The sequence below is a fragment of the Leucoraja erinacea genome, unplaced genomic scaffold (assembly GCF_028641065.1).
Source record: "Leucoraja erinacea ecotype New England unplaced genomic scaffold, Leri_hhj_1 Leri_777S, whole genome shotgun sequence".
NCBI classification, from domain to species: domain Eukaryota; kingdom Metazoa; phylum Chordata; class Chondrichthyes; order Rajiformes; family Rajidae; genus Leucoraja; species Leucoraja erinaceus.
The window spans coordinates 52,005-67,009 of NW_026576704.1; the positions used below are offsets into that span (position 1 = coordinate 52,005).

The window sequence follows — 15,005 nt, forward strand, 5'->3', positions numbered from 1 at the left end:
AAAGAACTCCTCAACCATAAGCCAATTCTGCCAGATCAGCCTTCAGAACGTGGAAGGAAAGATCTTCTTTGGTGTTGTGGACCAGACTCAGCATTTTTGCAGAGCAACAACTTCATTGACACGTCAGTGCAGAAAGCAGGGGTACGTGGTTTCTCAGGACGTCTGGAACATGCAAACGTCATCTGGCACCAGATACAAACTGCCATGAAGGAAAGGAGAGATCTGCATGTGGTTTTCTTAGATCTTGCCAATGCCTTTGGTTCGGTGCTCCATGAGACTCTTTGGACAGCTTTTAATATCTTCCAGGTCTCAGAGGTCACCACAAAGCTGGTAAAAGCTTACTTCCAGGACCTCCAGTTTTGCGTCACAACACAGGACAACACCACCGCCTGGCAGCACCTTGAGGTAGGCATAATGGCAGGCTGTACCATTTCTCCTCTGGTTTTCACCATGGCAATGGAGCTCATCATTCGAGCATCACAATGGGTAGTCGGAGGGGACCGCTTGAAGAGTGAGCTGCGTCTTCCTCCAATCAGGGCATACATGCATGACATGACCACAATAACAACAATAACAGGTTATCCACTTTGATGGCAAGAACTGGAAAGTAGACTATTATCCTAATGGTGGTCGATTAGGAAAAGGGGAGATGCAACGAGACCTGGGTGTCATGGTACACCAGTCATTGAAAGTAGGCATGCAGGTGCAGCAGGCAGTGAAGAAAGCAAATGGTATGTTAGCATTCATAGCAAAAGGATTTGAGTATAGGAGCAGGGAGGTTCTACTGCAATTATACAGGGCCTTGGTGAGACCACACCTGGCAGTATTGCATACAATTTTGGTCTCCTAATCTGAGGAAAGACATTCTTGCCATGGAGGGAGCACGGAGAAGGTTCACCAGACTGATTTTTGGGATGTCAGGACTTTCATATGAAGAAAGATTGGATAGACTTGGCTTGTACTGGCTAGAATTTAGAAGATTAAGGGAGGATCTCATAGAAAATTACAACATTTTTAAGGGGTTGGACAGGCTAGATGCAGGAAGGCGAGTACAAGGTGAGTCTATCCAGTCTTTCTTCATTTGAAAGTCCTGACATTCCAGGAATCAGTCTGGTGAACCTTCTCTGTACTCCCTCTATGGCAACAATGTCTTTGAACATTGGGAATTGTGACATCACACGATGGAACGTTCACCAGAGGCTGGGGCTCCTGCAAAGGCATATGTAAATGGACCCATTCCGATTGGACATCTGTGAGCATCGGGCATTGTGACATCACACGATGGAACGTTCACCAGGGGCTGGGGCTGGTGCTGCTTCTATGGGTGAGAAGCCAGTTTATTTTTGAAATATTGGGGTGGCGTGGGGGGGGGTGTAGGAAGAATTTGATCAAAAACGTGTACTTAAACACGACGAAATGTAATGAGGAGCGGATACTTAGAAAGAAAGGTGAAATCTTTACCGAAATGGAAAAGATGTCGGCAATTCTGCGTCTGGTTTCGGAGTTGTAGTGAATCAAAGGAAGAAATGCAGCTGGCAGCCGTCCATGTAAATGGATCCATTCCGATTGGACATCTGCGAGCATTCGGCATTGTGATTGGACAACTGCGAGCATTGGGCATTGTGACATCACACGATGGAAACAAATCAAAAGGCAGAAAGGCAGCAGGACAGCAGCTGGTCAGATGGCACAAGAGTTTTATATATTAACTAGACCAAGTGCAGACCCATTGGGTCTGTTTCCCCAACGGCGTTTGTGGGGGGGTGGGTGCGGCATCACACTCACATTAACCACCCCCAAACACACATTAGTGGGGGGAGGGGGTGAGAAGAAGGGAGGTAGGGGAGAGGAGGAGGAGGAAGCGGGACAGATTTGGGAGGGAAAGGAGAGCAGGGTAGGGGGTGAGAGAGAGGGGGATGGGGAGAGAGAGATGTGGGGAGGGGGGGATGGGTAGAGAGGGGAGGTGGGAGGGAAGGGGAGAAGGGTGGTGGAGAGAGGGGGAAAGAGTGGGGAGGGAGAGCGGAGGGGGAAGGAGGGAGAGAAGTGAAGTGGAAGAGAGGGAGGAGAGAGAGATGGGAGGGGGGAGAGAGAGATGTGGGGGGGAGGGATGGGGACGGAGAGGAGGAGGGAGGAGTAAGTGTGTGGGAGGGAGGGGGAGAGGGGTGGGGGGGATAGGGGGAAAGAGTGGGGAGGGATAGTGGGAGGGGGGAGAGGTGGAAGAGTGGGGAGGGGTCAGAGGGGTAGGAGGAAGGGGTATGGGAGAGAGGGGGGGAGGGGAGGGGGGGGAAAGAGAGGGGTGGGGGACAGAAAGGGGTGGGTGAGGGAGAGTGGAACAGTGGGGAGGGAGGGGTAGGGGCAGTGGTGGAAGAGGGACGGAGGGGTAGGGGGAAGGGGAGGGGGAGAGAGGGAAGGGGATAGGGTAAGGAGTGAAGGGGGGTGGGGAGAGAGGGATGGGTGGGAGGGAGAGGGGTGAAAAGAGGGAAACTTAGAAACATAGAAATTAGGTGCAGGAGTAGGCCATTCGGCCCTTCGTGCCTGCTCCTCCAGTCAAAATGATCATGGCTGATCATCCAACTCAGTATCCTGTACCTGCCTTCTCTCCACACCCCTTGATCCCTTTAGCCACAAGGGCCACATCTAATTCCCTCTTAAATATTGCCAATGGACAGGCCTCAACTACCTTCTGTGGCAGTGAATTCCAGAGATTAACCACTCTCTGTGTGAAAAATGTTTTTCTCATCTCTGTCCTAAAGGATTTCCCCCTTATCTTTAAACTGTGACCCCTTGTTTTGGACTTCCCCAGCATATAACCATATAACAATTACAGCACGGAAACAGGCCATCTCAGCCCTACAAGTGCGTGCCGAACAATTTTTTTTCCCCTTAGTCCCACCTGCCTGCACTCATACCATAACCCTCCATTCCCTTCTCATCCATATGCCTATCCAATTTATTTTTAAATGGTACCAATGAACCTGCCTCCACCACTTCCACTGGAAGTTAATTCCACACCGCTACCACTCTCTGCGTAAAGAAGTTCCCCCTCATATTACCCCTAAACTTCTATCCCTTAATTCTGAAGTCATGTCCTCTTGTTTTGAATCTTCCTGTTCTCAAAGGGAAAAGCTTGTCCACATCAACTCTGTCTATCCCTCTCATCATTTTAAAGACCTCTATCAGGTCCCCCCTTAACCTTCTGTGCTCCAGAGAATAAAGACCTAACTTATTCAACCTATCTCTGTAACTTAGTTGTTGAATCCCAGGCAACATTCTAGTAAATCTCCTCTGTACTCTCTCTATTTTGTTGACATCCTTCCTATAATTGGGCGACCAAATTGTACACCATACACCAGATTTGGTCTCACCAATGCCTTGTACAATTTTAACATTACATCCCAGCTTCCATACTCAATGCTCTGATTTATAAAGGCTAGCATACCAAAAGCTTTCTTTACCACCCTATCTATATGAGATTCCACCTTCAAGGAACTATGCACGGTTATACCCAGATCCCTCTGTTCAACTGTATTCTTCAATTCCCTACCATTTACCATGTACGTCCTATTTTGATTTGTCCTGCCAAGGTGTAGCACCTCACATTTATCAGCATTAAACTCCATCTGCCATCTTTCAGCCCATTTTTCCAAATGGCCTAAATCACTCTGTAGACTTTGGAAATCCTCTTCATTATCCACAACACCCCCTATCTTGGTATCATCTGCATACTTACTAATCCAATTTACCACCCCTTCATCCAGATCATTGATGTACATGACAAACAACAAAGGACCCAACACCGATCCCTGAGGCACCCCACTAGTCACTTGCCTCCAACCCGATAAACAGCCATCCACCATTACCCTCTGGCTTCTCCCATTCAGCCACTGTTGAATCCATCTTGCTATTCCTGCATTTATACCATATAACAATTACAGCACGGAAACAGGCCATCTCGGCCCTACAAATCCATGCCGAACAAAATTTTTTTCCCCTTAGTCCCACCTGCCTGCACTCGTACCATAACCCTCCATTCCCTTCTCATCCATATGCCTATCCAATTTATTTTTAAATGATACCAATGAACCTGCCTCCACCACTTCCACTGGGAGCTCATTCCACATCGCCACCACTCTCTGCGTAAAGAAGTTCCCCGTCATATTACCCCTAAACTTCTGTCCTTTAATTCTGAAGTCATGTCCTCTTGTTTGAATCTTCCCTATTCTCAAAGGGAAAAGCTTGTCCACATCAACTCTGTCTATCCCTCTCATCATTTTAAAGACCTCTATTAGGTCCCCCCTTAACCTTCTGCGCTCCAGAGAATAAAGACCTAACTTATTCAACCTATCTCTGTAACTTAGTTGTTGAAACCCAGGCAACATTCTAGTAAATCTCCTCTGTACTCTCTCTATTTTGTTGACATCCTTCCTATAATTGGGCGACCAAAATTGTACATCATACTCCAGATTTGGTCTCACCAATGCCTTGTACAATTTTAACATTACATCCCAGCTTCTATACCCAACAGTTGAACCTTCTTAACCAACCTTCCATGAGGAACCTTGTCAAAGGCCTTACTAAAGTCCATATAGACAACATCCACTGCTTTACCCTCGTCAATTTCCCTAGTAACCTCTTCAAAAAATTCAAGAAGATTAGTCAAACATGACCTTCCAGGCACAAATCCATGTTGACTGTTCCTAATCAGACTCTGTTTATCTAGATGCTTATATATATTAACTCTAAGTATCTTTTCCATTAATTTGCCCACCACTGAAGTCAAACTAACAGGTCTATAATTGCTAGGTTTACTTTTAGAACCCTTTTTAAACAATGGAACAACATGCGCAGTACGCCAATCCTCGGGGACTATTCCCGTTTCTAATGACATTTGAAATATTTCTGTCATAGCCCCGGCTATTTCTACACTAACTTCCCTCAATGTCCTAGGGAATATCCTGTCAGGACCTGGAGACTTATTCACTTTTATATTTTTTCAAAAGTGTCAGTGCTTCTTTTACTTTGATCCTCATAGTATCCATAGCTACTCTACTAGTTTCCCTTACCTCACATAATTCAATATCCTTCTCCTTGGTGAATACCGAAGAAAAAAAATTGTTCAATATCTCCCCCATCTCTTTTGGCTCTGCAGATAGCTGTCCACTCTGTCTCTCCAATGGACCAATTTTATCCATCGTTATCCTTTTGCTATTAATATAGCTGTAGAAACCCTTTGGATTTACTTTTACCTTACTTGCCAAAGCAACCTCATAATTTCTTTTAGCTTTTCTAATTTCTTTCTTAAGATTCTTTTTACATTCCTTATACTCCTCAAGCACCTCATTTACTTCATGCTGCCTATAATTATTGTAGATCTCCCTCTTTTTCCGAACAAGATGTCCAATTTCCCTTGAAAACCAGGGCTCTTTCCAATTTTTACTGTTTCCTTTCAACCGAACAGGAACATAAAGATTCTGTACTCTTAAAATTTCCCCTTTAAATGTCCTCCATTTCTCTTCTACATCTTTCCTATAAAACAAAATGTCCCAGTTCACTCCTTTTAAATCATCTCGCATCGCATCAAAGTTAGCCTTTCTCCAATCAAAAATCTCAACCCTAGGTCCAGTTCTGACCCTCTCCATAATTATATTGAAACTAATGGTATTGTGATCACTGGACCCGAAGTGCTCCCCAACGCATACCTCCGCCACCTGTCCCGTCTCATTTCCTAACAGGAGGTCCAGCACTGCCCCTCCTCTAGGAGGCACCTCCATGTATTGCTGCAAAAAACTATCCTGCACACATTTTACAAACTCCAACCCATCCAGCCCATTTACAGAATGTGTTTCCCAGTCTATGTGTGGAAAGTTGACATCTCCCACAATCACTACCTTGTGCTTACTACTAATATCTGCTATCTCCTTACATATTTGCTCTTCCAATTCTCGTTCCCCGTTTGGCGGTCTATAATACACCCCTATAAGTGTTGCTACACCTTTCCCACTTCTCAATTCCACCCAAATAGCCTCCCTAGATGAGCCCTCCAATCTATCCTGCCAAAGCACTGCTGTAATATCTTCCCTGACTAGCAATGCAACACCTCCACCTCTTGCCCCTACAATTCTATCACACCTGAAGCAACGAAATCCTGGAATATTTAGTTTCCAATCACAGCCCTCCTGCAACCATGTTTCACTGATCGCCACAACATCATACATCCAGCTGCCTATCCAGACTCTAAGCTCATCCACCTTTCTTACATGCTCCTAGCATTAAAATATGCACATTTAAGAAAACCCCCGTCTCTTATTCTCTGTTTATTTCCTTTTTTTTCTTTCTCCTCTTGTGTCCGAGTGCTTCCCATTTCTGCTTCCTGCCTCCCATTCTGTCTACTACCTTTCGCTATTTGAGTCCCTCGCCCCAACCATTCTAGTTTAAAGTCTCCCCAGCTGCCTTTGCAAATTTCCCCGCTAGGATATTGGTCCCCCTCGGGTTCAAGTGCAACCCATCCTTTCTGTACAGGTCCCACCTTCCCCAAAAGAAGTCCCAATGATCCAGAAACTTGAATCCCTGCCCTCTGCACCAGTCTTTCAGCCACGCATTTATCCTCCACCTCGCTCCATTCCTACTCTCACTGTCGCGTGGCACAGGCAGTAATCCTGAGATTGTTACCTTTTTGGTCCTTTTTCTTAACTCTCCTCCCAACTCCCTAAATCCTCCCTTCAGGACCTCTTCCCTTTTTTTACCTATGTCATTGGTACCTATATGTACCACGACCTCAGGCTCCTCTCCCTCTGATTTAAGGATATCTTGGATGCGTTGGGACACGTCCGAGACCTTGGCACCAGGGAGGCAGACCACCATCCTGGTCTCCCGACTGCGTCCACAGAATCGCCTATCCGACCCCCTAACAATAGAGTCCCCAATTACTATTGCCCTCTTTTTTCCGCTACCTTTTGGAGCAACAGGGCCAGTCTCTGTGCTGGAGGCCCGTCCGCTGTCACTACCCCCGGGTAGGCTGTCACCCCCATCCGTACTCAAACAGGAGTACTTATTTGCGAGGTGTACCGACATTGGAGTACTCACTCGTTCCTGCCTCTGCCCCTTGCCCTTCCTTAACGTGACCCACATGTCTCTCTCCCGTGGTTTTGGAGTGACCACCTCCCTATAACTCCCCTCTATGACCTCCTCACTCTCCCTGACCAGAGCGAGGTCATCGAGCTGCTGCTCCAGGATCCTAATACGGTCCCTTAGGAGCCCCATCTCGCTGCACCTGGTGCAGATGTGGACGTCTGGAGGGCCATCCGACACCATGACCTCCCACATCTGACATCCAGAACAGTACACTGCTCTGACTGTCATTCTCCCGCCTTACCCTGGATCTGATACCAGTATAATACAATAGAAACTGCTGGGAGAAATCAGCAGGTATCTGACTCACAACAGCTGCTCCCTCGTGACCTTTAAACTGCACCTTAACGGTAGGGGGGAGGATGGGGGAGGTAGGGAGAGGAGGGAGGGAGGGGGGAGGGGGGAGGGGGGGGAGAGGGGGGAGGGAGAGTGGAGGGGAAGGGAGTGGAGGAAGGGAAGGGGAGGGAGGTGGAGAGAGGGGGGAGGGAGGAGGAGACAGACAGAGGGATAGGGATCATCTGGAACAATCTTCCTGCATTTAGCCTGTCCAACCCCTTAAGAATTTTGTACGTTTCTATAAGATCCGCCCTCAATCTTCTAAATTCTAGCGAGTACAAGCCGAGTCTATCCAGTCTTTCTTCATATGAAAGTCCTGCCATCCCAGGAATCAGTCTGGTGAACCTTCTCTGTGCTCCCTCTATGGCAACAATGTCTTTGAGCATTCGGCATTGTGACATCACACGATGGAACGTTCACCATGGGCTGGTGCTGCTTCTATGGGTGAGAAACCAGTTTATTTTTGAAATATTGGTGGGGGGGGGGGGGGGGGGTGAGAAGAGGGGAGGGAGGGGAGAGGAGGAGGAGGAAACGGGACAGATTTGGGAGGGAAAGGAGAGCGGGGGTAGTGGGTGAGAGAGGGGGATGGGGAAAGAGATGTGGGGTATGGGGAGGATGGGGGAGAGAGCAGAGGAGGAGGGAGGGGGGAGGGGGGGGGGGGAGAGAGGGGGGAAGAGTGGAGAGGGAGAGTGGAGGGGGGAAGGGGAGAGGTGGAAGAGTGGGGGAGGGAGGAGCAGAGGGGCAGGGAGAGTGATGGAAGACAGAGGGATAGGGGGAAGGGGGCGGGGGAGAGGAAGGGGGTGGGGGAGAGAGGGATGGGAGAGGGGTGAGGAGAGGGAGGGGGGGAGAGGAGAGAAGGGGAGGGAAGTGGAATAGTGGGGAGGGAGGGAGGGAGGAGGAGTAGCGGGAGTGGTGGAAGAGGGACGGGGGAGTGGTGGAGGAGGAACAGAGGGGAGAGAGGGGTGGAGGGGAGGAGGGAGGGAAGGGGGGGAAGAGAGAGAGAGGGGGGGGGGGGGAGGGAGAGGGAGGGGTAGGGGGGGGGGGGAGGGGGGGAGAGGGAGAGGGGGGGGGAGAGGGGGGGAGTGGTGGAAGAGGGTCATAGGGGTAGAGCTAAGGGGAGCGGGGGGGGGGGGGGGGAGAGTGCAGGAGTAGGCCATTCGGCCCTTTGAGCCTGCACCACCATTCTATGTTTCTATGTTTCTCATTGATCCTCGACATTCATTTTTTTCTTCTTGGGTCTCTTGCTCCCCTCTGTTTTGTGTTCTTTCTCATTGATCCTCGAGACATTGTTTCTCTTGTCACGGCTGTTCATTACTTTTGTCTTGAATTCCTTTTTTTGGAGAAATTTCTAACGTTATTTCTTGTTGAGTCTTCATTCCTTCTATGAAGCCAATAACATATGAATAAAAAGGACAATTTTATCTTTTGTAGATATTTATAAACTTCTATAAACATTGTACTACCGTGTACCGATCTGGCTGTATTTTGGTAACTTCCTCTCATTTCTTGTGCCGTTCTGCTCATTACTGCTTCTCAACGTTGCTTTGTGTTGTTCCTTGAACATCCAGCAACTCGATTTCTCCCATCTCTTTGCATGATGTAAAAAAAGAGAAAGATGTTTATCACGATGTAGATATTCATAAACTTGTAAAGGTAATTTCATCTATTGTAGACATTTATAAACTTCTTAAGACAATTATATATATAAATGCAATTACCTATGATTTAAAAAAAACATTACACAATTATGTACCATTTTGTATGTAATTTGGAAGCTTATTGTTGTGTCTCTTGTTCCATGCAGACTTCCATTAATTTTTGAAGCTCCTCAAGAGGTTCAGTCCTTTCTTGTTCTGTCTCTTGTTCACTTCTGTTCCATATTGCGTCTCAACATCTATTTACAGTGTCCATTGACCATCATGCAACCTGTTTGCTCCTGCTTCTGGGCATGAATTTAAAAAAAGGAGATATTTATTACAATGTAGATATTTATAAGATTCTATCTGTCAATCCATCAACATACAAATAAAAAAAGAGATTTTGTATCATATACCAATTTCGGTGTTTTCTATCAATTTCTTGTTGTGTTGCTTGTTCCCTACTGTCCTTCATTTATTTCTCGCAGATCCCAAAGACGTTCAGTCTAAACATCTCGGATCCAGAAATGAGGCGACAGTGACAGCTCTAGACAAAAAGGCAGCATTTGAATGGTATTAGGGTATTCTGATAAAACTAAAGTAAATTTGTATCAAGGATAAAAAAAACAATGCACGGGTCCGAAATAATTTCAAATACTGACCTTTCATCCATCTTAAGATCTGAAGTTGATATTCACTGATGGTTACAGAATTTCCAATTCCACTGCAACTCCTGAGAAAATGCAGTCAATCCTTACAAACAAAATAACTCGACAATAGACCAAAGTGGAAGGTAACACTCATGTCAAACAACAGAAAAGGTAACGATAATTTCCTACAAGGCAGAAATTAACCACATAACCTTGATACGCAATGCCATTACCAACACCAAATCCTCAAACATCAATATCTCGGCAATCATCATTTACTCAATAATTGACTCAACAATTGAACTGTACCTGATACATATACCCTAGATGTGTAAGCCTGTAGTTTTATATCTTGCAGCAAATAATTCATCTGCAAGCTTTATCGTGAAGCATGAGAACAGCTCCAGCAACTTTCTATCCAAAAATCAAATATAACTGGTAAGATTTTACATGTCACTTAATGTGGCCTTGAAGCTTTTTCTGAGGCAGCATTTTAAACTTTTGTGTGCAGAAATGTGATTCATGTGTTAAACATTCCTTGTTGAACTGAGGAGCAATAATCAAAAGTGTCGAAACTCTGGACATTCAGTTCCTTCCTGCATCGCTTTTTGCCTTCAGTTTTGCGTTCTTTCATTGACTTTAGGAAAATTTGAGCACTTAATGCAGCAGTCATTTCTCAACAAAGCATTTGTTTAATTACAACATTCCTGGTTGATGTCCCATCCTTCAGGAACACTTTTACTTGTTCCTTCACCATTCCTCTGCTAAGAGCTACATATAGTTGGCCATGTTGAAATACTGGTTTCTCAAGGTATATCAAAACCTTCTCCATGGTTTGTCCTTGTGCCTTATGAATTGTCATCGCAAAACTCGACAGAATAGGGAATTGGCTCCGCCTAATGGGAATGTTTTCATCTTCTGACAAATTGATCTTCATCCTAGGAATTAGAACAATCTCTTCTTTGTAGGCCCCCATGTTGATTCTAGCAACTATGAGATTATTGTGTAGCTGTTCTACAATCAACCTCGTTCCATTGCATAGCTTTGGGGGTTGCAAGTTTCTGATTAAAACAATTGGAGATCCTTTCTTCAACTCCAATTTGTGTGGTGGTAATCCACAGATCTCGACTGAATCGAGGAATTCCGTTGGGAAGTGAGTTGAATTTGTTCCGTCAGTGACAGAATTGAAAGAATAGTACTCCCTCATGGTTCCAGGGAAGCGTCTGACACACGCAGAATTGATTCTTCTTATCATATCATTGTGAGGAACCAAGATACAATTGTTAGAGAATAATGTTGCAGGGTGGTCAAATGCTGGATAGATATAATCAATGCAGTCATCCAGTGTTCTTGCTGAGAGAACCATGTGTTCTGGAATGTTAATTTCATTGTCTTCATTCTTTGCAATCTTGTCCTCTCCTACATCTAACAAAAATTTAGAATACTCACCCTTTCCTTCGCTCAATCGGATATTTCTCTTCAATTCAAACTTTGTGAAAGTCCGCCACAAGTACGATGTCTTGATGCAGGCGTTTTGAACATCAATATCACTTCCCATCTTCACTACAGCAAGGAGTTGTCTAAAATCACCACAACAAATGGTAAGAATTCCGCCAAAATTATCCTTTTTGCGGCATACATCTTGAAGAGTTCTGTCCACCGCTTCAAAGCACTCCCTCCTAATCATTGGACACTCATCCCAAACAATGAGCTTCACTCTCCTGAAGAAATCTCCCGTTTTAGAGTTGCTGTTGATGTTGCATGTTGAATCCTCCGTCACATGGATAGGTATCTTGAATCGTGAATGTGCAGTTCTTCCACCAGGCATTAATGTTGCTGCGATACCAGACGATGCTACAGCAATGGCAATTTGACCTTGAGCTCTAACCGTGGAGAGGATCAAATTTATGATAAATGTTTTTCCTGTTCCTCCTGGTGAGTCAATGAAAATCATTGAAGGTAGATCCCTTTGCAAGCAGTCGCACACATGGTCATAAACTTCTCTCTGCTCAGCATTCAGCAGAGGCTCATTCTCATCAACAAATCGCCGTTGTTCTGATCTATTGTAATTCAATTCATTAAGTAAATCAACATTTTCACCATCAATGTCCATCCTTTCATTTCTTGGTCGGGGCAAGGAAAATTTTTCCAGTGTGATGTTGCAATTCTGAAGCTTGTCCTGAATATAAAAGAGAGTCTGATCATGATGTCTGTCATCTATTGTGATATTCTGATCACTTTTTCTTCTTCGCTCGCTTTCAAGGTAATCCTCAGACATGCAATTCTTGAAGCGATCCCATAATTGTAGAGGATTGTTGATGTCAGTATTTGTCAGCAGAACAACAAACAAATCCCTGATTGCCCTGGGGAGTCCTGTCATTTCAGCATCTTCCATTGTTTGTTGCCAATGGTCGTCAGCTTCCAACAAACCTCTTTCTCTGCAGACGTCTTTGAAGGAAGGAAGAATTACTCCATTATGTGTCTTCAAGGACTCGAAAGACACTGGCCCTTTCACGTGATGCAGAAGCAGTCTCATGTAGAAGAGGTCACCTTGATTTGGAGAAATGACATGTATTCGTCCAAGAACGTTGACTTCAAAAATACCTGGGAAGTTATCCACACTCTTCCCAACCTTCTTTCTTTGCCATCTCTTGCTGCTCCATGTACAAAATCGAGGTACATCAATGTACAATAGTGTTCTTGCAAACGGATCTTCAGAACTCAATCAAACAAATTCAGTCAAAGTGGTTCTCGCAATTCCATCATTCATCCCTTGCTGAGCAGCATCAAAAAATACTTGTTGTTGGTCTGGTAGATGTACATCAAGTCGAATGACAGGGGGGTGTCTCTCATGAGTAAGAAATCCAAGGACTGATGCCCCTGCCTGTGAAGGACCAATGTATCTTCCATTCAGGCACTGTTTAATCTCGTCATTTACGTTAATTCCAAAAGCTGCCTGATCACATCCCTTCAAGGTGTACTTGATGACGTATTTGATTGACTGTACAGAGCAGCATATTTCGACGTTGAGGTGACATTTGAAAGCCTTCAATAGTTCTGCATTATAGGGCACAACCCAATTAGAAGTAATAGTCTGTAACGCATGTCCTTCTTGATGTCCCTGAAATCCTCCCATTGCGGGAGATCTTCTCCTGTACAGAGAATACGAATCATCTCCATACATTGTGCTTTCGACAAATGGCTTTGGAAATCTCTTGGTGCATCTTCCTTCCTTCCAACATCGAGATGTGGCCTTGCAGAATGGTCCATGGATCATGTGCTTGAGTAACAATTTATGCAGCTCAGGATCTGCTTGTGGGTCTGGAATTTCAGCTTGCACAAATCTTTCATATTGTTGAGGTCTTGGCTTACTCACTTCATCAAGCCAAAGCAGACAATGGAAATGAGGCAGGCCTCTCTTCTGATATTCCATAGTCAAGATGAAAGCAATACAGTTTCTGTATACACTCCACACTCTTCCCAACCTTCTTTCTTACAATACTTTGCAATACAAAGAAGCCATCTGGTCCAGTGACGGTCTTCATGAATATTTTTATTTTCAGCTCGAATACTCTTGCTATTAATTCCGGTCTATCAGACGGCTGCTGATTTGGAAAGAGGCACTGTCGGATCTCGCTCCAATTTGGATTGCAGGTCATTGTAATGAAGTATGCAGCAGTACCATACTTCCGAACATACATCATGGCGTCCTGGCATCGTCCCATCATATATCTGGGACCACCGACAAATGTTGAAGAGAGGATGATGCGCCTTCCAATGTTTTCCAAGTCATCATCATCATGTAATGCATCCGTCAGTCCTTTGTACGTCGTTGACCTCAACAATACCTGATTCATGCGAATATAATTCAGTCTATCACCTTCCATTTTAGCCGCCATATCTACAAGATATTGTTGGAAGAGTCGTCCTCCTCTCAAAAGCTGGTTGAATTCATTGTCACGATTCATGATCCTATATGCATAATATCGCATTAGTGTCAATTTTATGCCGGTACTCATTTGGAGTTGTGAATGCCATCCGTCATCACCAAGTGGAAAGAAAAGGATGTATTGAAAACTGTCATAAGACCTATGGGACTGAAATGATTTGCAGACCTCCTTCTGCTCCTCCTCTTCCTCTTCTTCTCAAGACAATGTGGCGTGATGTTGCCACAGGCTCATTACTGTTTGCTATGAGGACGGCAACTTCATTTGCAGTTTGCGTGTTAAACCTCCGTTCATGTTGGAAAGGTGGCCGATAATTGGGATCAATACGATTGATGCCTCCGGTAAATCTCTAATTCTCTCCATCGCCATCACAAGTGAATGAATGTAAGGGTTGTTTAGTCTTATCATGTTTTCAAGCATTTCAACAGTGTCCCTTTGAATACCAGCATCTTGGAGTATACTCATTCGCAACCCAATGCTATCTTGCGGGTCCATGAAATAGATTTGTAAGAATTTACTTTGTTGATCTTGGTCAGGCATCAAAGAACCAATGAAATGATGAATCTGGCCTTGAATGATCACTGAAGGATTCCATCCATGTGACACCACTTCCTTGGCACCAAATGACGTGAATTGAAAGAGACAATTGTATTGTCTAATATTCTTTTGGAACTCATGTGCTTGTGGCGTGTCACCTGTATACAAATTAATGAGTGCATTCGGCAGTGTTTTCAGAGGAGCAATGTTGACCTTACCCTTCGTGCAGCAAAAGTTGGTCGTTTCTGCAGAGTAGCGTTCAGCTCGACAATGAAGGCAAACATTGGTCATTTGACCAACATCAGCATTAATATTTCTCCTTGTATGTCGTGCATTTCGTTGTTCATCCAGCCTTCTATTTCTTTCATCTCCCATCTCTGAATCCCTTCTCATTTGTATTCTTTCTCGATGTTCCTCAAGATGTTGAGTTGTTTCTTGATGCATTTCTTTAGTTCTTCTCTCCTGCTCCCTCTCTCGTTTATTTCTGAGACATTGACTTCTTTTCGGCTCTGTCTCTCGAGTCCATCTCTCCTGCTCCCTCTCTCGTTTATTTCTGAGATGTTGACTTCTTTCTGTCTCTGTCTCTTGAGTCCGTCTCTCCTGCTCCCTCTCTCGTCTATTTCTGAGACGTTGACTTGTTTCTGGTTCTGTCTCTTGAGTTCTTATCTCCTGCTCCCTCTCTCGTTTATTTCTGAGACGTTGAGTTATTTCTGGTTGCGTCTCTTTATCCCTTCTCTCCTCCTCCCTCTCACATTTTTCTCTGAGACGTT

At 44.9% G+C, this 15,005-nt stretch overlaps 1 protein-coding gene across 1 annotated transcript; it reads right to left on the reverse strand.

Annotated features, from left to right (window-relative positions):
- Positions 1-13,054: 13,054 nt before the first annotated feature.
- LOC129694725 (uncharacterized) lies at positions 13,055-14,788 on the reverse strand. Its single transcript, XM_055631473.1, has one exon. The coding sequence runs from the start codon at positions 13,768-13,770 to the stop codon at positions 13,132-13,134; it is 639 nt and encodes a 212-aa protein (XP_055487448.1). The 5' UTR covers positions 13,771-14,788; the 3' UTR covers positions 13,055-13,131.
- Between the last annotated feature and the right edge of the window lie 217 nt (positions 14,789-15,005).

What these genes read in the sequence shown, in the direction of transcription:
- LOC129694725 (XM_055631473.1), bottom strand. Translation starts at nt 13,770, where the DNA reads ATGAGTACCGGCATAAAATTGACACTAATGCGATATTATGCATATAGG.